This window comes from Camelus bactrianus, chromosome 17 (assembly GCF_048773025.1).
Source record: "Camelus bactrianus isolate YW-2024 breed Bactrian camel chromosome 17, ASM4877302v1, whole genome shotgun sequence".
Classification (NCBI taxonomy): Eukaryota; Metazoa; Chordata; class Mammalia; order Artiodactyla; family Camelidae; genus Camelus; species Camelus bactrianus.
The window spans coordinates 45,563,103-45,585,172 of record NC_133555.1 but is presented as its reverse complement, the minus strand read 5'-3'; the positions used below and the strand labels follow the sequence as shown (position 1 = coordinate 45,585,172).

The 22,070-nt window shown below is 45.8% G+C and overlaps 2 protein-coding genes across 4 annotated transcripts in view; one reads left to right on the top strand and one right to left on the bottom strand.

The window, feature by feature from the left end:
- OSBPL10 (oxysterol binding protein like 10) overlaps positions 1-9,663 on the bottom strand; it is a 350,089-nt gene extending 340,426 nt beyond the window's left edge. For both annotated transcript variants that reach the window (XM_074345352.1, XM_074345353.1), the window contains exon 1: positions 8,296-9,663. The gene's annotated coding sequence lies outside the window, so the exon portion shown is untranslated. The remainder of the gene's footprint in view (positions 1-8,295) is intronic.
- Positions 9,664-9,807: 144 nt separating this feature from the next.
- GPD1L (glycerol-3-phosphate dehydrogenase 1 like) overlaps positions 9,808-22,070 on the top strand; it is a 47,681-nt gene continuing 35,418 nt past the window's right edge. The window contains exons 1-2 of one of the 2 annotated variants that reach the window (XM_074345355.1): positions 9,808-10,010; positions 21,883-22,060. In XM_074345355.1, the coding sequence (XP_074201456.1) occupies positions 9,964-10,010; positions 21,883-22,060 (225 nt within the window). In that variant the 5' untranslated portion in view covers positions 9,808-9,963. Of the gene's footprint in view, positions 10,071-21,882; positions 22,061-22,070 lie in introns of both variants that reach the window. The other variant, XM_074345354.1, reaches the window with a different exon arrangement.

Sequence of the window (22,070 nt, the reverse complement as noted above, 5' to 3'; positions counted from 1 at the left end):
TTCAATCAACTAAGCTTGGGCTCTGCGAACCTTTGCCCCAATTCTATGCTGAATTCTCCCCTCTTCAAGCCCCTTGATGAACATGCATGTTCCCTTAGTTTAAAATTTCCCAAATTTAGCTGCTGGGGGAGACACTGCCTTGGGAAAGAACCCCCAGCCCCACCCCACTCCCTGCCCCATGTTCTCCTTACTTGCTGCAAGTAATAAATCCTTCCTTCTCCTGATCTTTGGCTTGGTTCTGTCTTTTGGCTCCACACCCACCAAAAGGTAAACCCAGTTTTCGGGTAACACTCTGAGACCCACAGAGCTCAGACTGAACGGCACAGCTCCCCCTTTCCAGGCAAGAAAGTGCCATCAGCTTTCTCTTCCATTGGCAGTTAGTGGTCTTCCTTTCTCACATCCCATCCTTAAGTTTAAGTGATCATCTGGTTAACATAATTAATACCAAGGCATGAATAATGGTAGGCTTTCGTTTTCTTAGGTTTGTATTTATTTATTTTTATTAATGAGGGTATTGGGGACTGAACCCAGGACCTCATGCATGCTAAGCATGTGCTCCACCACAGAGCTATACCCTTCCCCTTCTTTTTCTCAGGAGTATTGGCATGGCAAAGGTTTTACCAACACATATTTTTCTGTAAATATACAACTGGTAGATCTGGATTTTTTTGGTGGGGAGGGCAGGCAAGGGGACAAGAAGGAAGGGAAACTCCTTATCTGTAGAATGAGCAGAAAAGAATAGAGTCCCTCCCCCAACCTACTGTCCCCCCTTCCCTGCAAATTACAGGTCAGTTCCCTGCCCGGGGTCACCTCTACACCACCCCCCTTGCAGCAGTGGTTATCCACACATACATTGTGATTACAAACCAGAGCAGAGATGTGGTTTTTCTCAGTTTTGTCTTCTCAGGGTCTCACATACACACGCTGAGGAAGTCATTATAAATATTTGTTAAATGAGTAAATGAACAAATGTGCTATGATATGTGTAAGTAAAAAATGTTGCCAGCCATATCAGTAAACAAAGGATGCTGCAGCCATCAAGTTGTCACTGCTGCCCCATCCCAGACAGTGAGCGGAGGGAACTCAGGATGCGGACAAGCAGGCAGCCCAGCCTCTGCAGCCACCCCCATCCGTGCTCCTTAAGGGGACTCAGGATGGGAAAGAATAGGACACTGGCCCTAGACAGCTAGGTACACATCAAAGAGATGATGTCAGTGAGCTCAGACCTTTGCACCTTCCCACACATAGAAAAGTGCTAAATTCCTTAACTTGAGATAGCTGGTTTTCTTTTATTAAGTCATCTTTTTAGATAAACAAGTTTCTTCTGTATAGTACAGGAAACTATATTCAGTATCTTGTGGTAACCTATAATGAAAAAGAATATGAAAAGGAATACATGTATTTATATGTATGACTGAAACATGAATCCCTGTTTACTATCACAGGACAGCTGAATTACAAAACTCAAGAAGTAGCAGAAAATCTTATTAACAATAAGAGAAACACAATGTAAAAATAAAAGGAGAATATTTTCACCTATTGGACTGGTGAAATCCCAAAAGTTTGGGAACATACTTCCCAAGGCTGTGGGGAAGTCAGCACCATCACACACTCTGGGAAGAGTATAAACTGGCCTAAGCTCTGTGGAGGACAATTTGGCCATACTTCACAAAATTATGAACGCATATACTCTGAACCAGCAATGTCACTTATGGGGATTTATCCTGGAGATATATTCACATGTGAGAAAAATAACATCTGAATATTCTCACTGCAGCCCTTTTTGTAAAGGAAATATTAGGGGAAATGCAAATGTCCACCTGCTTTTAAAAAAGAATAAAGATGGTCTCTCTACTCAAATGGCATGCTTAATTAAATATTTTATTTTTATTTTTTGCAGGGGGAGGTAATTAGGTTTACTGATTTATTTGTTTTATTGATGGAGGTACTGGGGATTGGACCCAGGACCTTGTACATGCTAGGTATGCACTCTACCACTGAGCTATCCCCACCCCCCTAGTTTCTTAAAAAAATATTTTCTTGAAGAAAAGCAAGGTGCAGAGCAGTGCATGTATATGAGGTGATCATCAGCATGGTTCACCAGCAGGTCTGGCTGAGTGCTGGGCACATGTACATAAGTCTGTACTTTCTGGCCCCCTTTAAATGGTCATGTCCACACGACATGCCTTGTTCAATGAATGGGAGCAGGAGGGACACGTTTCACCTCTGAGAAGAAGCCTTTAGGGACCCAGGAGCATCTGTCATATTCCCTGCCCCTTGTCATTGCAAGCAAGACACTCCAGATGGTAGACACTGCTGGTTTGCCACCCTGTGTGAGGAAAATGTGAAACCGCCTGGGATGGACATGGAGCGTGAGTGAGAAAGAAGCCCCTAATGTGCTTGGATTAACCTGTGCCGGGGCCCTAGCCCGGACCGAGACCCCCTGTCTCCACCACGGAGGCTCGTTTTCTGGTCGGGTTTGCACAGCCAATAACAAAATCGATGCTGTGACTGGGACAGCACAGGCTTTACTCAATGACCAAAGAATGGAGAAGTGGGAACCTAGGGTGCAAAACAACTTCTCAACCCAACTCGGGCAGAGACACCAAACGTATAGGAGGGTGGAGGTACAGGGAGGAATATCCATAAATTAGCTGAGAACCGGGGTGTGGTTTGGACCTAGAACTGATGCAACCCTCCTGTTCAGTCCTTGTATGGGCTTTTCTAGTTGTTGTCAGGACAACTGTCAACTGTCATGGTGGGGGTATAATTTAGCAGCTAATGCATTACAATGAGCAAATAATGAGGCTCAAGGTCCACTGGAAGTCAAATCCTCTGCCATCTTAGACCTACGAGGTTCTAACCGGTTCTTGTTTTTCACTCTTTGCAGCTTCCTCCTGAATCTTAGATAAGAATCATTGCTTTCTATTCAAGGGAGGGGCAGGGGTATGATTCTGGGGCAAAAGCCTCAGCAACGTGGTGATATTTCCTTTTATACAGGTACATACAGAAACCTAACAGTGGTTTCGCAAGGGAAGTGGATTGGGTAGGAGCTAGACAGATGGGAGACAGGAGAAGGAGAGATAACTCTTCACTGTGTATCTTTTTCTGTCTTATTTTAGAACCATACAAATGTTTTACCTATTCCCAAACTTAAAAAAGAAACAGCAGCATAAGAACATTGTTTAGACACATGGAAGTCAATACCAGATGAAGTAGCAAAAAGAGTTGAAAGCGGTTATTTCTAGGGAGTGGAAGCTAGGGAGGAAGGTTGTCACTTGCCATTTAGTAGTACTGACTATAATACACATTTTAAAACTATGTGTATACATTCCTTTGATTTTTAAAAATTAAGAGGAGAAAGCCATGGAGAGTGACAGTGGTATTATGAGGGCTCAGCTTTACTCAACTCTGTCTTGCATCGGGAAGTGACCTAAGAATGGAAGTTTCTGAATTCCTCCAAAGTGCCAATCCTTTACAAATTGAATCATATCTCTTAGGCTTGCAGATCATTTGTGGAAAACTACAACCAGTCTTGAATACTGCTGGGCATGAAATGGAACAGAAGGACTGGTATCTGATTTCATATTCTGGTAAAGAGGAAAACTAGCAAACTTCTGCTTTTGCCAAGAAAGGCAACTTCTGCCTCAAAACACTCCCATCCACCACCACTGCCCGTCCAGTGACCCAAGTCAGAACTCTGTAAATCACCCTCAAAGTTCCCCCCTCCTTCATCCCTTCAAATGCAACCAGAATGATCTTCTAAAGGACAAATATGACCACATCACTCATCAGCATAAACACTTCAATATTTCCCCTTTGCCTTCAAAATAAAAGTCAAAGCCCTGTAAGAGAGCCCCCCTTGCCTACCTGTCTGCCTCATCTGTCTTTACCTCTTGCTCTAGCCTCCAATTTACTAAACTCCCAGTTCTCAAAGGAACCAACGAGTATTTTCCTTTTGCCTCCAAGCCTGCATGCTGTTCTCCCTGCCTCGAACGCTCTTTCCCTTTTGATTCCTACTCATCCTTCAGTTCAGACATCCTTCTTCTAGAAATTCTTACCTAGCACCCCAGGCCCAGGTGAGTACCACTCCCATCTGTTCCCAGAGTCCCCGTCTCTATCAGAGCAACGTCAGGCTGTACTCTATGCAAGACACTTGTTTCTTTATCTGACCTGCTTTCTAGACTGAAAGCTTTGTCTCTTTTCTTCAACATTGTATCCTCAGCTCCTGGCCTACGGTAGGAGTTCAGCGTGGAATAAGCACACAAACAAGACTCAAATTTAGAACCAAGACCAGGTTAACATTTGACTTTTAATCAAGTAGAAACTGAATGAATATCTCTGCCTTTCTCTGTTAGGGTACAGTGCCGAGTCTGATAATTTTGTCTTCAAAACTCCCAAGTTCTCCAAGTGATCCAAGGTGGCTGGTACCCAGATGCAATCAGTTGCAATACCCAGTGCTTGGTTAAGAGTTGGTTCTTAAATAAAGGTAGGTTATAGCAGTATGATCTCTAAAAGAAATAACAGATCCTAATACCACCCGAATCTAAAGGGCTGGTGAAAAGGTACAACTGGTGGATAAACCTAGAGTGCAAACCTTTTTGATAATTTAATAAATTTTGGTATGAACAGATTACAATTGACACCAGCTACTATTAAGTGTCTGGAGGTCTAGTTAATTCTTTCAAGCTGCTAAATCTGCCTTTCATCTATTATGTCTCTTTTCCCCAAGGAAGTGAGATTAAAAAACCCATATAAGCTTCCAGAATGAGGCATTGTTTTCTTTGGCCAAAAATCTGTAATTTCTCATTAGACTGTCAATAGCAATATTGAAGGTGGGCAATTTCATTTGAAGCCTGTTGTAAGGATAGTACAGTGTGTAATTAAGAAGCTAAGGGGTGATATATGTACTGGAGAACAGAGTAGATAAAATGTTTCTCTAGGGCACCCAAGTTTGTCTTACCTGGAATTAGAGAAATGAATATAACCAACACCAGCTTGTGAAAACACTCTCAGTGCCACAGAGAAATGAGAAAAATAAGAACTTTGTGGTGAGAGTTTCCTAAAGAGCTTAATTTATTCTTTTCATTCTTCATTTTTAGTTTTCATTACATGCCTTTGATTTTCTGGCAATGACTGACACTTGTAATATGAAATCATGTTAGGCAGGGACATAGGTAACAGAATTATGTGCAGACACATGAAACTGGTAACAAGGTTCCCTAAAGGGAGGGATCTGGGGGCTGGAAAAGGGAGGGAGAGAATTTTACTATATACCTTTTCGATCCTTTTGGAGTTTGAATCATGTGAATGCATTAATTTTGCAATAAATGAATTGATTAAATTAAAGTGAATAAGATGAATTAAAATAAATTAAATAAAGTTGAAATAGGAAGAGAATATGGCAGTAAGTTTATGCCCTTACTTGGAAAATTTTTGAAGAATCGGTTAATTTTATGTCAGACTTCAAAACCAGTAAAACTGTTTTTAATCTATGAAATCCCAAGGTCTGGTAACTACTTCAAAATATTTTTTCAAGACGCCTAAATTAACTAAATGCCCCCTCACTCCAGCTAAAGAAGGCATGTGTGTCCCACAACTGGTAACATAGAAGCTGATCACTTGGTTAAAGGTGGAGCCGGCCAGTTTTCTCTACTGTGAAGTTACTCTTTTATCCCATGTAAGCAATTTCCGTGGAGACTTTGAGGCTCGGCAAATATCCTGTCCCTCATCAAATTCCACAACTATTGCAGCCCCCAATGATGACCGTGTAGTCCGTTTTTCCCTCTGTGCTTAGCTGGCATGCTACCACAAGGTAGAGCCCTCCCTCTGCTTGTTTATTTGTTTACTTACTTCTTTAAATCATCATAGACCAATGAATTTTTTTGATCCATGAATTTTTAATTTATTTCATTCAAAGGATTTAAGCCCATTACTGCTATTATTTACTTTAATGCTTCTGTTGACCCAGATTTGGCTAGTGGGAAATCCTTCTGTTTTTTTTTTTTTTAAACCATGGACCACAGGGCCCTACTAATTAGTCTGGCCTGACTGCACCTCTGACTGAAATTTTGTAGCTCTTCCTGTTCCTTAAACACATAGGCTATTTCCTGCCTCAAGGCCTTTGCACTGGCTGCTCCGGCTCTCTGGAGTGCTGGCTGCTTTGATTCATGCAGGAGTCCCTCCTCAGAGCCCTTATGACCCTCTCATCTAACTCAGGGGTAATCCTTCTCTCCCTCCATCACTCTCCCTCTCATTCTCTCTGCTGTGTTTGCAGCCTCTCCCTCTCTACTGGCTCCTTCCTGAGTATTTCAACGTGTTCTAGCCTTTTCCACATGATTTAAAGGAAACAAAAGCCCTACGGATTCTTCCCTTCCCCCTTCAGTTTTGCCTTCTCTGCCCATGTGCCCCTCGCCCTCATCTTCCGCTGACAGGCAGACTTTTAAAAGGTAGGGTCTACATTCTCTCAAGCACCACTTCTTGCCTTCCATTTACGCCTCCACCCACCACAAGCCGAGTTTATGCTCTGCCCCAAACTGAAACTGAAGCCTTCTCACTAGGCCCATCACCTACCAGGATGGTGGCTACCCATAGCAGACTTTTGTGTGGACTAGAAAAAGGAATCCCTCCTTCAAGACACTTGCATCCATCTGCCAGAATATGAGCCTCTCAAACATACCAAGCTGCAATGTCCACAATGTGCATGGTGCCCACTGGCATTGTGCAGTGTGCTACCTGTTCAACTGTACTTGAGGGCTCTACTGGCAGCCTTTGTTCCACTAGCTTGGAAGATTCACTCCAGTCTGATCATATCTGACCACTCTCAAACTCCCCTGCGACCACGCCTCCCTCTGGAAATGCAGCCTTCCTTTTGCAACCACACCACCACACTCTGCCTTCCTGCTCCTCCTTTCTTGCCCTTTCAACCTCCTTCTCTCTCTTTTTTAATTTATCTTATTTTATTTATTTATTATTGTATCATTTATTTTATTTCGGCAGGGGGCAGGTAATTAGGTTTATTTATTTTAGGAGAAAGTACTGGGGATTGAACCCAGGCCCTCCTGCATGCTAAGCATGCGCTCTACCACTTGAGCTATACCCTCCCCCTTCTTTGGCTCTTCTCTTAAATATTAAGTCCATTTCAGAGTCCTGCCCTGGTTTATTTTCCTTTGTTATTTGACCCATCTCTGTGACTGATTCCAATCACTTTTACTCAACAAACATTTACTGAGTGTCCACTCTGTGCCTGGCATTGTTCTAGGCACTGAGCCCTTGGAAGAGAATGGAGGAAAACGTTCCTAGAGCGAGAGGAAGGGAGACTCCCGTTATACAGGAAAGTTTGGCAGTGCCGTAACCATCGTCTCCTGCAATGCAGGAGAAAATTCTTGTTTCCCACAGAAAGTAAGAAGTGCACTTCATGAACTCGGTGATCTGGTTAGGGAGATTTCTGGGCTGAGTTTCTAAAGTGCCACCTGGCTTCTCCTGGCTGCCTGGTGAGTTTCTACCATGATAAACGCATACCCTAGTCATGGTGTCAAACACTGTCTCCACGCACCAAACCATAGACACCTAGTAGCATCTCCAAGTCCCTGAAGAGTCGGCCTTGTCACAACGAGACTGGCTAATGAGACTTGTCTTCCAGGATGCTCAACCCTCTTGGGGAAGATGACCCACAGGAGGCCAGCATCAGCACCACTGCCACCTTAGGCTGACCAGAGGGGGACTGGCAGGAGACCGGCTGTCTCAGCCCTGGCTTTCCTCACTCCTCTGTCCTGTGGCTTCTCCAATGCCCCAGGATTCTCATTAAATCGATACACAAACATGTTTATAATAGATGCAAAAGTATAAAGAATAACCAACTCTCCTCTCCACCATAACCACAATCCTGCATTTTGTGTTTCTTTCTTCCTTTACAGTTTTACTATGTATGTATCTCTCCCTAGTGATAGATGTGATTTTGCTTGTTTCTGAACTAACAGAAATGGGCCCTCCTGTATGCATCCCCTTGCATCTTGCTTTGTTTTCTCAACCTTCTGTCTCTGGGCTTCACCAATACGGTTTTCGTCTTATTTTTGTTTTTAAGCCAGCATTTTATTTTATTTGGGTTTTTCCTGTTTGTTTTGGTGTGGGGAGGGGAGGTAATTATGTTTCTTTATTTTTAGAGGAGGTACTCAGGGGATTCAACCCAGGACCCTGTGCATGCTAAGCATGCACTCTACCGCTTGACCTATGCCCTCCCACCTCGGTTTTTGTTTTAAAATTTGTAACTAGTCCATAAAATAAATGACTACTCACTATGTCCCTTCTGGCACAGTGCGTTGTGCATCTCAGGTTATGAGGATGCTGTGCGGGATGGGTCCACAGAACAGCCAGGCAGCTCATTTTCATGCAGGTGGGGTTGCAACATCAGGGAAAAGGAGTTTCATGCAAAGGCTTAACTGGAATCCATAACTTGGTGTAAATCTTGGCATGTTGACTCCTCAGATACATAAGTTCATTGTTTAATTGGACAAACTCACTTTGGAACACACAAGCAAGAGGGGAAAAAAAAACGACTAAAGCTTGGATAGTCCACCTTTTGCATCATTCCTGCTTTGGTATCTTTCCATTAGTGGAAAGAATTGAGAACAAACCACCAGAGTGGAGTGGAGAGCATGCTCTGTGTCCCCGACTCTCTCCAAGTAGTTCCTTGAGTAAACATCATAAGTAATATGGATAAATTCTTCATACAATGTATAAGGAAGACGACAACAACAACAGTTACTCCTCTGGGCATCAAACTAATAGGCCTAGGTACTACAGTATTTGTTTCCTCAGCCAGTCTCTGCTGGTATTTCAGTCCTCTGGTTCTCAGTCTTGAGTCCTTTTGCAATCCCTACTGGAAGTTTAAAAAATTCTGATGTTTGTATCCCATTCCGGGGAGATTCTGATGCAGTTGGTCTGGGGTGGTGCCCGGGGAGCGGGATGTTTGAAAGCTCCAGAGGAGGCTCTAATATGCAGCGGAGTTTGAGAACCACTGGTTCACACCACTTTGTCCTCCTCCCTCCCACAGGATGGAGGCTGGCGCCTGGTGGAAAGTGATGCTCAGAATGGATACACAACGTTTGGTTTCTTAGGAAGGAGGGAAGGGTGGTCTCAGAACCACAAACTTTCCTGGTGCCCCAGGGCGAAGACGATGAGGAGGCAAGTCCTGCCAAGGAAGTGAGTGAGGGCGGAGTCGCCCGCGTCCAGGTCTCTCTCCTGAATCTAACTAGAAAGTGTCCACCCTGATGCGCAGGTGCTGTCCGGCCAAGTCCCGAAGGCCTCAGAAGGTACATGTCCACCGCGAAGTTCAGCAGTGCCAGGGGGGTTCGCGTTTCCACAAGTGAGGCAGAGGCTGAGGAGGCGGGGGGCGGGGAGGGTCCTTCGAGCTCCAGCCCAAGTCTGGTGGACTTTGGAGTCAGCCTGCGATCCTCTCTTGGCTCCCAAATGCACCGCGGCAGCTCTTTCTGACAGGAGGGGCGGGAGGAGTAGGGGGCACTGGGGCGAACCGGGCTAGGCCTGCTCCGCGGGGAGTGTGGTGCTGCCTCCGGCGTCTGGAGCACGGGTCGCGGCGTAACCACCCCGGGCAGCGCGTGGCACGGCGGCAGCGGCCGTCCAGGGGGCGCGCACTACAAGTCCCGAAAGGCCTCGGGCAGGGCTGGGCGGCGCCCGAGCGGGTCCGAGAGGCAAGACGGCCCAGGCGTGCGCAGTGGCTCTCGGGAGTGGCGGGGCGGGCCCTCCCTGCTGTCAGCTGTGGCCGGGGGCGCCTGAGCTAGTGGGGGGGTCGCGGCCATTGGCGGAGAGGCGGGAGGGGCGGGGCCGCCGCGAGCCGCAGCGGCTTCAGGCGGAGCGGGCGGAGGCGGAGCGGGCGGAGGCGGGCGGTGGGCCGGCGAGGCGCGCGCCGGGCTGCAGCGTTCCGGCCTGCAGCGTTCCGGCCTGGCCATGGCAGCGGCGCCCCTGAAAGTGTGCATCGTGGGCTCGGGGAACTGGTGAGCGGCGGCGGGCTGGCAGCGCGGGCTCCGCCTCTGGAAAGCCCCTCTCCCGGGCGGGTGAGGGCGCGCGTCCCCGTCGCGGCGTGGGCACCGGGCACCGCGCGCGGGGAGGGGGGCGGGCGGCCTCGCGGCCCGGCTGGGCACCGCTCGCCGGGGGAGGCCGCGCTGAGGCACTGGCCCGGGAGGCCCTGGGCCCGCGTGCCCGCGGGGGCGGCGCGGAGAGAGAGTACTGCGCGCCCGCGGGCACCTGTCTGCGCTCGCGGCACCGCGCGGCGGGCGCACGGAAGCCACCTGCTCGCCACGCCTGGGGGTTTGCGCAACATTCTAAGGATGTTGTCCCTTCTCAGCAAGTCTCCTGGAGTTGTCCCTTCTCAGCAAGTCGACTCGCCAGCAAGTCGAGTTGAAGGAGGCTCAAGCCTTGCTGTGGTTTCGGTATGAGGAAACCGAGGCAGAGGGGTCTGAAGGGCGCTTGCTCTCCAGGCTGAGGGCGGAGTCGGTGCTGCCCTTCAAAGCGCGGGTCTGGCTCCGGCTTCTGCTACGTCCAGTATCTTAGTAACATATGGGGAAGAAAATCCAAGTTCCTACAGGCCTGGCTCCCACAGTAGCCCAGGGATGTTGGGAATTCTCCCTTGGGGTAATGTTTGTGAAGCTTCGAGTCTCCACTAGGCTCTATTTGACTTTATCGTTTATAAAGCACTTTGTGCACGGCACTCTTCTAAGCACGGCGCTCTTCTAAGCACTTTAAGTGTCAGCGCTTTTGGTTCCTTTCCTCAGACTTACACAGTGGGGATTATTTGGTGTGTTTCGGTAAATGAAGAGCGAAGTGGAGACGAGGAGGCAGAATATGGTATAGTCTCTGGTATTTTCCATCTTTTTTTAGGTTGCTGTGCACTTTTTCCCCCCACATCTGAAGAACTGGTATAGAATAGTTCTAAGCGATGTTCTGATGTTTTTCTGTGACTTGACACTCATCACAGTTCAGGCTTCTAGGAGTCCTGCAGCAGTTGGTACTAGTTACTTGGTCTCCCTCTTTAAAACTTGGACCAGAAACAACTACTGGAGGAAACCTTATCTGGTTCTCCACTTTTCCATCCCAGCCAGGCCAGGGGACCTCTCCTTGAGTCCCTGTTGCTGACATCTGTCACTGGAGGGTAATGATTGATTGATTGATTGATTGATGGAGGTACTGGGGATTAAACCCAGGACATCATGCATGCTAAGCATGTGGTAAGTTACTGATCTGGGTGCACTTCTCAGCAAGGTGATGATTTATTTGATTATCTGTTTCCACTCCTCCCCACCTAGCTCTTGAGAACATATGCTAAGTAAATACTAAGTGAAGACTAAAAATTAAATTTTTAGTGTAAAAATTAACTATATTTGATTCAGTAATATCTTCATGTTGTTTGAAGCCGGAAGGCACCAACCCCCCGCCCCCACCAAAACAAGTGAAACATTTCCCACCCACACTTTTCCCCCAGAGTGCCTGCTGGAGGAAAACCAGTGTTATCAGTGTCTTCTGGTCTTTCCAGAGCAATTCCATCAGATGCAAATGAATGTTTTCATATATTCTTTTACCTCTCTGCCCTACAGATATGCACTTTCTGTAAACTCCTTTTCTTCAATGAACAACAGAACGTTATGTACAACATTTAACGGAGTCAGTTCCAATCCACTGCAGAGTTTCATTTGGACTTTCTGCTTGACTTTGCCAGTTTTGATCCCAAGGTCACTTTGAGTGAGATGTCAGCTGCCTTGATGGCCATGAGGCTGGAAAAGCGCCCGTTTAGCACATGTTCTTTAACATTAGTTTCCTCTTCTGGAAGAGGACACAGAACCACAGATGAAAGCATCTCTTCCCTAGTTTGCAAGGTGCTGTAGAAGTAGCATGGCTTTGTCACGCTGGATTTGGGCCTGGAGCAAGAGTAGTGAAGTGACCCTCCTACTCCCTCCACTGGATTTGGCTGCCTTCCCACAGCTTCACTCTGTTGTGCTTGACTGTTTTTCTTGGCTCACTCCAGCCCAAGGAAATGGAGTAGAAATTGGCTAATGACACTGGAGCAGAGCAATTGAGAAATGTGCCGATGGTTTGGGCAGTCTGCCTGGCTCCCTTAATTACGGGGTCAGATGGGAACAGTTGTTGGCTTCCCTGCCACTGCCCTGGGTGTCGAGCCACACCAGTCCTAGAGAGAGGATCACGACCTCCCCAGAGAGATTCAGGAACTTACCTTAGGAACTTCACCTTCAGGCTGGAGATAGATAAAGACTTGGAAGATAAGTTCAGAAGGAACACAAAGTGGAATGAAATATGTCACGAGATTAGATGTTACCTTTTAAATACTGTTTCTTAAAATGTGATCCAAAGATCACTTGCATCAGGGTTAGCACTAAAGCAAGATTTGCTGAATCATATTCCCTGAGGGTAGGATAGATTTTTCTCCCAGAGACTTCAACCTTGTGCTAATTTTAAAACAGGTTACCAAAAGACAGACCTACCCTTCCAGTTCAGAAAAAGGAAGTTGCTTAAGCAGTGTTCATACTTGGGACTTTGAAGTAGCTCAGAATGCTTACGTAAATAAAGGTATTGTCACATCTATAACTAAAAGGTGACTCTAAGGCTCACACTGAGTATCTCTCCCATGTTAATGATCATCACTGGCTTTGCAGATACCTGAAGACTGAATCTAGCTGACTTGCCAGGGAGCTTCAGCCAGAAGGATATGCAAGGGAAAGTAAACAGTTGTGTGAGGATCCTGTCCCACCCTCTCGCACCTCCTTTCCTCTAGAAAGAGAGAGGAGGCTGAGAGGGACCTTCATACCTCCAGCTGAGCCCTGCTCTGCTGCCCTCAATTGAGGATGCAGGGAGGTGCGTCCTAATCCGCATGGCTTTTCATGGCCCCTGTGACTTATAAAAAACAACAGAAAGGGAAAAACAAAAGCTTCTTAGGTTCCTCCAAAAATGAAACAGAGTTTCTTCATCAGAACCTTGGGAAGATCACCCAGACACAGTGCACCAGGCAGTTCTAGGACTAAAACCTCAGGGTTGTATTTGCCGCCACGCTGCTGTACTAGGGAACCTAAGTCCAGAAACACCCCAGACCTCCTTTGGAAAGGGGGGCGCTCAGGATTCTATCCCCGTCCAGCGCTGGGTCCTTGAGCAAACTGCTTCTCCCCAAGAATCATTGCTTGTGATATCTTTACCTGCTGTCATAGGATCATGGTTAGAATTAAATGAGCTGATCGGGGACAGTGCAGAGTGACACACTCCATGTCAGCTAATAAAGATATGTTCTTTTTATTGGTTTGATCATCCTTCATCAGTACCATCATTAAGTCACAAAATGGACCTTTTCAAGGTTGGAGTTAATAAAGTAGTGTTGAAACCCAGATCCTTTAACTCCATTTTTCGTGTTTCTAGAAATTCTTACCATTTTTTAGTGAGAAGCATACTTTTACCTGAGAACAAATTCCATTGTCAAAAATATAGAGTCTTTTACCCTCCCAACGAAAGTCTAATATAACAATAGTCCACTTAAGAAAAATCAAATTGAAATGAGGTCTTGAAAATCATCCTGTCGAGTTTCCCTCCAAAGCAGGCAGCCTGTCTCTTGGAGACATGACATGGTTATAGTTTACTGTTTTTAAGGCATAATTTACTGATTTTAAAAGTAATCTAGTATATTAATTATTAGAAAGACCTTATATTTGAGAGAAAAATATGCCATCTCCAACGCCCACCCATTAGTCTCAGAGCAGTGCCAAGGTGAGCCCACTCTTTTCTAAGTCCCATTGGATACAAGTGCACTAAATCTCTGTTGTCAGGCCATGGGGTCCTCGCCATGCAGGTCTTTCTTCCCCTTACCCCTCACTTCCAGGCTTGGTGATAATCAGGAACTAAGCCAGAAGTCCTTCAGCTCCTTTAAGGTTATCCCAGTGGCATTTTGCCGTCATTCAGCTTTGGGGCTCAGTTCCTTCCACAGTTGGGCGCTGGGAACCGAATCAGTTATTTGTTGCTACCCAACCATCTCCCCTGAAACTTAGTGGCTTCAAGGAGCTGTCATTTATTAGCTCATGATTCTGGGGGTCAGCAGTTTGGGCTAAGCTGCTGGTCTAGACTGGGCTCACTCATAAGGCAGCGGTCAGGTGGTGAGATGGCTGGGACTCGTGCTCCCAGATGCCCCCTTTCACATGTGCGGCAGTGGGCGGGCTTCAGCCAGGATGACGGGGTGCCTGGCTAGAGCCTCTGGTTCTGCAGCAGGTGAGGTTGGGCTTCTCCGTCTGGCGGCTGAATTCCAACATCAAGAGAGAGCTCCTATAAGTACCTCACATAAGTGGAATCATAGAGTATTTGTCTTTTTTGTACCTGGCTTGTTTCACTTAGTATAACGTCCTCAAGGTTCAGCTGGGTTGTAGCACGTACCAAAGTTTCCTTCCTTTTTAAGGCTAAATGATGCTCCATCGTCTGTATACACCACATTTTGTTCATCGGTTCGGTCCATCAGTGGACACTTGGGTTGCTTCCACCTTTTGGCTATTGTGAATAATTCTGCCATGAACATGGATATACAAATATCTTCTTCAAGATCCTGCTTTCAATTTGGGTATATACTCAGAAGTGGAATTACTGGATCACAGGGTAATTCTATTTTTAGTTTTTTGAGGAACCCCTGTTTTATTTTCCATAGCAGTTAGACCATTTTACATTCCCACCAGCAGAGCACAAGGGTTCCAGTCTCTGTGCGTTCTCACTAACACTTGCTTTTTGTTTTGTTTTGTTTTAATTTAGTAGCCATCCTAACAGGTGTGAGGTGGTATGTGTTTTGTTAATTGCATGTGATTTTATGGCATGTACAGTTTTGCATCCTGTTTTTTGTTAAATGTAACATTCTATCTTAGGTTTTTCCTCTGCAGTTTGAATGTTGATAGACACAATGGCTTTTTTCATCTGCTTTCTCCCCCTCCTTTTTCTCTATGTGAAGTTGTTCACATTGATCTTTTTTCCTCTGTGGTTTCCATCTTTAATTTTAAACTTAGAAAGCTTCCCTATCTAGAAATCAAATAAACATTCACCAAGTTGAATCCTTTATTTTAAAATAACTTCACTTTTCACATTTTAATCTGATATTCTGGCATTGGATTATACTTTAAAAGCCCTTTAACTGCAAAGAATTACACAAAATGTTAACAGTGGTTCTCCTTGGATGGTGAGATTGTTTACAATTATTTTTTCATCTTTCATATATTGCTTTCATGTGTAAAAAAAAAAAAGTAGATGTTATTTAAACTAAAACTGACTACCCTTTTCCATTGGGTGAACAGGCAGGATCAGCTCTGGGCATGAAATGGGGGAGGATCTGGCTTGTGTATTTAATAACCCTTCATTATTCTCCCTAGAGTTTCTTCCTTGGTAAAAGAGGGATGGTCTGTAGGGTCTTTTCTGGGCCAGAAGGCTTCTGCACCACATGCAGTTTTGGGAGTTGACAGGTTCTAGCCTGACTTGATAAGCAGCCTGTTCCTTGGCTGATAAAACTATTAAACCTCTTTAGAAAGAAAGAGGTGAGAAGGCTGTGGACAGAGAGTGAATGCCAAAGGATTGGGGGAATGGGGGTATTGCCAAAGTAGAGGTTAGGACCTCCAGCAGGTGGACGTCCATCCAGCTGGGACCCAGGGAAGGAGAGCGGTGGTGAAGACATGGCCTGGGCTGAGTCTCTTCTCTTCTGCTGATCACCTGTGTGATCCCTGGGGTCACTTTCTTCACGTGAAAAATGGGGATCACAGTAGTACCTACCTCAGAGGGTTGCTGAGGCTTAAAGCGGATAATGTGGGTAAGGCATTTAAAATAGTACCGTGGTGGTAATCAGAATGGGACATATCAGTGTATCAGATCAACACGTTGTACCCCTTCAACTCAGACAATGTTATATGTCAACTACATGTCAATCAAAAAACAAAAAGCAAACAAACAGTGCCTGATACCTGGTAGTCAGCAGACTCCTACCCCTTTCTGTCTCCTGCCCCATCCTTGCCTCTTCCCCTTCCCTCCCCTCCTTTCTCTGTCCCCTCTCTGCCCCCAACCCCTCAGCTTGCACTTCTTCATGGTGTCCTCTCCCCTTCCCCCTCCTCTCCCTCTCCTGCAGGTGTGGGCTCCGGGTAAAAGCAGAGGACACTCTGCATGCCCCTCCTGTTCCTGCGCTTTTGCTCCACGGGCCCTTCCCTCTGCTTGGAAGGCCCCCCCACCCCGTTCCTCCAGGTAAGCCAGCTCAGCCTTCAGAGTCCAGAGTTCTGCCCTCGCTGCTGCACCTGGCCCCACCTCTCCCTGATGTCCACCAAGTGTCACTGTATCACCTGTGTAGCGTCTTTGGTCACCTTGGTACAGTTACATTTCTACGTGTGCTTCCTGGAGCAACATCAGTCTCTGTTTCCCAGCCTCCAGGAGAGCAGGGATTTGTCTTTTTTATTTTTTTTTAATTGAAGCATAGTTGATTTACAATGGTGTATTAGTTTTGGATGTACAGCAGTGATTCAATTATGCACGTATACATATGCACATACATACATACTCTTTTTCAGATTCTTTTCCATTATAGGTTATTACAAGATATTTAATAGGGAATTGTCTGCTTTATTGCCTGTATCCTCTGTGCCTGGCACAGTGTCTGCACGGCATAGGTGCTCAATGTGTATTCTCCACAAATGATTCTACTCTACCCTGCAGCAAATATAAATTAGCAGAAAGCGTGGGCTTTGGAACCAGATCTGGTTTTGAACTGTTGGCTCTAGATGGACAGCGGGACTTTGGATAACATTCATTCTCTCTGAGCCTGGACTTCCTCATCTGTAAAGTGGGGATAATGTCAAGTACCCAGTATGTACACAGCTGGCACTGGAACATGATTTCCCACCCAAGTCCCTTTTAAATTTCATATGTATAGCATTACTGAGGTTGTGGGCTAGCCTGTGTTTTGAGGCCCAAGGGCTAAGACAATTCACGATTTCATGGGAAATATGATGGGAAATGTGACTTGGTCTGTCTGTAAAGACCCAGGACTGGCTGTCAGCAGTCCCGAGTCCCCCTCCCAGTTCTGCCACTGCCTGGTTGAGGGACACAAGGTCAGAGTGACTGGGCCTTCTGTGTCAATCTGCCAGGTGGAGGTTTAGGTAGGATTAAACCTCCATTTGGCAGGCACTGCCCTTGTGGGGTTTGCTCTGCTCATTTGCCTATTATACTTTCTTTAAAAGTTGACTTTTGTGTTTTTGAGAGGGGAGGGTAATTAAGTTGTATGTATGTATGTATGTATTTAATAGAAGTTCTAGGGATTGAACCCAGGACCTTGTGCATGCCAAGCACCTGCTCTACCACTGAGCTAATACCTTCCCCCCTAAATTTTGTTTAAAGTCAACTTTTTAGGGAGAAAGGGGATAGCTCAGTGGTAGAGTGTGTGCATAGCATGTGTGAGGTCCTCAGTTCAATCCCCAGTACCTCCGCTAAATAGATAGATAGATACATAGATAGATAAATAACACCCCCTTCCCCCAACCAAAAAAAGAAAACGTTATATCCCCACTGCAGATACCATGAGCAGTAGATAACAACAGCCACCCGCAGAATGGAAACAACACAATGTCGTAAAATCCTCGTCAGATGCCCGATGATGCCCGTACCTGCCAAGGCCCTGAGTCAGGCCTGCTCATACTTTGTGAAGAAGGGAAATTCACACATGCTGGAGATGGGAGAACTCAGTAGTATCCAGAGGAGACATTCTGCACTCTCAGGGAGGCTGGGAGAGTGGAAAAGGGCGGCAGGGCAGCAGGTTTCCCCCACATGGGGAAACACCCGGCTCCTCATACACCTGTCATCCAGCAGAGGGATGAGCTCACAGGTGTAGAAGTGGCTGCTATGCCCTTGACCCAGCCGTGTGGCGATCCGTGCCTGGACGTATTTTTTGTTTTTGCTGGGGCGAGTGGGGTGGGATTAGATTTATTTATTCATTTATTTTTTTTAATGGAGACACTGGGGATTGAACCCTGGGACCTGGTGCAGGCTACACACGCACTCTACCACTGAGCTGTACTCTCCCCGTCATCATTGCTATTTGTAAGTGGACTCTGGTTACCTTAAAAATACACAAGTTCCTCCAAAACGCTCCCTTTGCTCTTTTTTTTTTAAACAATGTCCCTTTGTTCTTTGATCTTGTTCCTTCACGTTGGTCAGAGGTAGTTACACATAGATGACACACATTTCATACTATTTCAGAGCTACAAAGGACTTTTGGGTATGAATTATACTTTAAAAGCAAAACCCAAACAGCTTTATTGAGGTATAACTGATACACAGAAAACTCTGACATACTTGATCTTTGATGGGTTTGGAGTATGCATACAGCTGTGAAACCATCACCACGATAATAATAAACACCCATCACCTCCAGAAGTTTCCTCCTGCCCTCTCCCCCTCCCCTGTTTTTGGTGACAAGAATACTCAGTACCATGTTAGCTGTGGGCTTGGCATATAGAATATATGGCCTTTATCGTGTTACGGTGAATTTTCCTTTTGGGGTTTTAGAAACAACCCAGAAGACGGTGGACAGCAAAGAAGACATGGAAGTTGTACCGAAAGAGATTAAAACAAAACAAATTAAAGTGTTTTGACTTCTGATCTCCCCCCATCAAAAAAAAAAATGATTGTATAAGTTATTTAGAAAGAACAAGACTAGGCCTTAAGGCATTAGAATCTTTTTGCTCATCTAGATTTCTCCTTGAATTATTTCATGCCCCTTGCTTGCCCCCATCTCTTCTCCTGCCCCTATCCCTGAGTGGTAGATCCAACACCTAGGCCCACAATTACCTGGAGTCACCTCTAGTTGCCTCAGAGTTGCTGTGTCTGGTGTACCCTTAGCCTGCTGCAAAACCTCCCTTAACTCAGGGCTGAACATAGCAAGCCTGGGTCATTACTAATGGATCAGCTGGTTAGTTCCTGGCTTGGCCCAACTCACCCATGTGCCTGTGGTCAGCTGAGTTTTGGGCTCTTCCCAACCCTGATTTATGAAGCCCTTTTTGCTTCTCAGCAGAGGTATGATCTTCCTCAGCACCACTGTCATGTCTTCTCTCAGACCCCACCATGGTCCCCTCACCTGAACGGTGGGCAGGCCAGACTTCTGGATGAACTGGATGGCACCTGAGTCCCTTGTGTTGAAAATCCGTTGACATTTACCCTTCTAATGATGTGTCCTTCCATTTCCCTCCACCTCTTATCACACACAGAATTGTGAATTCCTTTTACCTTACACATCTCTCTCAAGTGGGCGGGAAGCTTTTGAGAGCAAAGAATGCTTCCAGCCCAAGGCATTCTAGGCAGTAGGTGCTATGCACACTGTTGATACCTGAGATAAAGGCATGAATGAGTGACTGAATGAAGTCATTGATGAAACCAGGAAGGAGGCAGAATGAGGTCCTGGTGACCTCACATGAGTAAATAATATAAGTGGAGTTTCCCTTACTTATTTTTGTTCTTTCGTTGTTCTTAACAGTTCCAATTTTTACTTAAAATTTCTTAGCTAACTCTTTTTAGTAGATACTGCAGGTTTCCCTCTGGTTACTAGTGCTTGGCTTCCCCAAGAAGCTGCAAAGGCAGAAGCAAGTGTTTTCCAGTAAGACCGTGGACCATGGGGAGCAGGCTCGTGTTCTAGTTTATTTTCCCACTTGATTTACTAGACTTGGATTCCTGGTGACTTGTAGATGGACCCTCGGTTTGCTCAATTCCCCAGAATCATACTTGCTCTGTTTTACTTTGTATGAGTTACTTAATGGCAGGGAAGCTTGTGAGCCCGAGCGGTTATGCCCTGTGAGCAGTGAGCAGCTATTTCCAAGATTAGAGTAAAGGTGATAGTAGTGGTGGGGAGATTCTTGACCTCTTTTCTACAAGATATTGGAGGGAGAATTGGATTAATGGATATTTAGCTAATAAACTGTCCCGCTGGCATAGAATAAGAACTTCACAGGTAAAAGCTCTGATGTTTACAGCTATTCCTTGGTGAAGGAGGAGAGCACCAAAGATCATTGGACGGAGTAGCTGTTTGGAACTCTGGCCGCGCATCAGTCCCAGGGGAGCTTTAATAACTGCTGCTGCCTGATCCCACTGCAGAGCTACCCATCGCATTGGTCTTGGGTGTGGCTTGGGACTCTGTCTCCTGGGTTATTCTAATCTGCAGCCAGAGTTGAGGACACCTGCTTAGTTTATCCATTCTATCTCAGGAAAGGGGGCATAATTCTAATATAGATTGTAATTATTTGGATTTTCCTGGTTGTTAAAGCACTGAGATCTACGTGCAGGGATGAGTTAGAGTTGGCTACAATACCAGCTTTATTGGAGAGTAAGGATAACTGTCCCCGATATGTTCCTCTGCATCAACTTGGTCTCCGCCCCTTTTCTGTTATCAGCTCTTACTCCCTCTCACAAATTGTGTTCCGAATAATCCTTAGAGAAAATAATGAATGCCCCGTCGCATGAATTCTTCAGGTGCTCTTTGCCATTCTTTCGTTTCTCCTCATACCAGGAAGATTGTCTAAGAAACTATTTCTCCAAAGTCCTACAAAAGAAGCTGATTGGCTCAGCCGGGATCGGGTACCACCCCTGGCCCAGTCAGTGGGCTGGTGGCCCACTGTGCACTCAGCACACCCGTGAGACCTGGCTGACCACGAACACCTCTGCCACGGGGTCCAGCCTCACATCCGTACCTCTTGTCCCAGGACTGGCCTTAACTAGTGTTAGCTAGTGTCTTCTCTCCCCCACAGTGGGGAAGCCTAGGGAGACTGATCATTACCAGAATATGTTTGGTGAATAGAGATGCAAAAAAAAGAGGGAGCTGCTGGGTGTCTGCTGGGGGGACCAAATGCTCATGCAGCTGGGCTCTGTGCCTTTGCTCTGTTCCTTTTCTGGAATCCACTCAGGTCTTGCCTGTCCTTTCTGTGTGCACCTGGGGCCTGCTGCAGTTAACCAGAACATGGTGTTGACGGAAATAAATGCACAGCCTAAAAGTTGAAAGTTATGTTTTATTTGGTGGACATTTCTGAGAACTCGAGCCTGGGATGACAGCCTCTCAGATTGCTCTGAGGGACTGCTCAAAAAAGGTAGGGAGGAGCTAGGATATATAGGAGTTTTACAACAAAGACCAGGTAGTTGGAACATTAAAAGATTACTTGTTAACTGAAGAAAAACAGACATCTCAAGTTAAAGAATTTACGGCTTTTCCCTGTATGGGAGGGAGCAAATATTTGGGCTCATCGAAATCATTCCTTTGAAAAGCACCTAACTATCTAGGGCCAGTATCCTGTCCTTTTTATTCTGAGTCCCCTCAGGGTGCACCACTGTGAGTGGCTGCAGTGGCTGGGCTACAGGCTTGTCTTCACTGGAGGGTGGCAGCAGCGGCTGATGACTTGATGGCTTCAGCATTTTTTGTTTACTGGAATGGTTTGCAGTATTTTTCACAAGGACTACGTTACATTATGGTAGCTACATTTTAACCTCCTTGATGGATTTGAAATATACCCTAGTTGCCTCTTGAAGTATTATTTTTATGCTGTCTTTCAGGTGGGTTTTTCTTCTGCCTGAATACTCCCTTCCAAGATAGACTGATGCTTAACTAGTTTCAAGGCGTGGTGCTTTTTGACGTTGTACCAAATTTCTGACCATGGGGTGGTATTTCCAGGAGAAAACTAAGTTTCAAATGGCTTGTGACTGATGTGACAATCACAGTCTTGAGTTATAAGCTCGGTGCTTGAATCAGAACACAAGCCTTCTGAATTATGATCTCAGGCTTTGCCTCTTCTGCCTAGGTGAGTCTCATTTTTCCCCCCACTGTTTCTCTTATAGGGGTTCAGCAGTTGCAAAAATAATTGGTGACAATGTCAAGAAACTTCAGAAGTTTGCCTCCACGGTCAAGATGTGGGTCTTTGAAGAAACGGTTAATGGGAGAAAACTGACAGACATCATAAATAATGACCATGAAAATGTAAAATACCTCCCTGGACACAAGTTGCCAGAAAATGTGGTAAGACTTT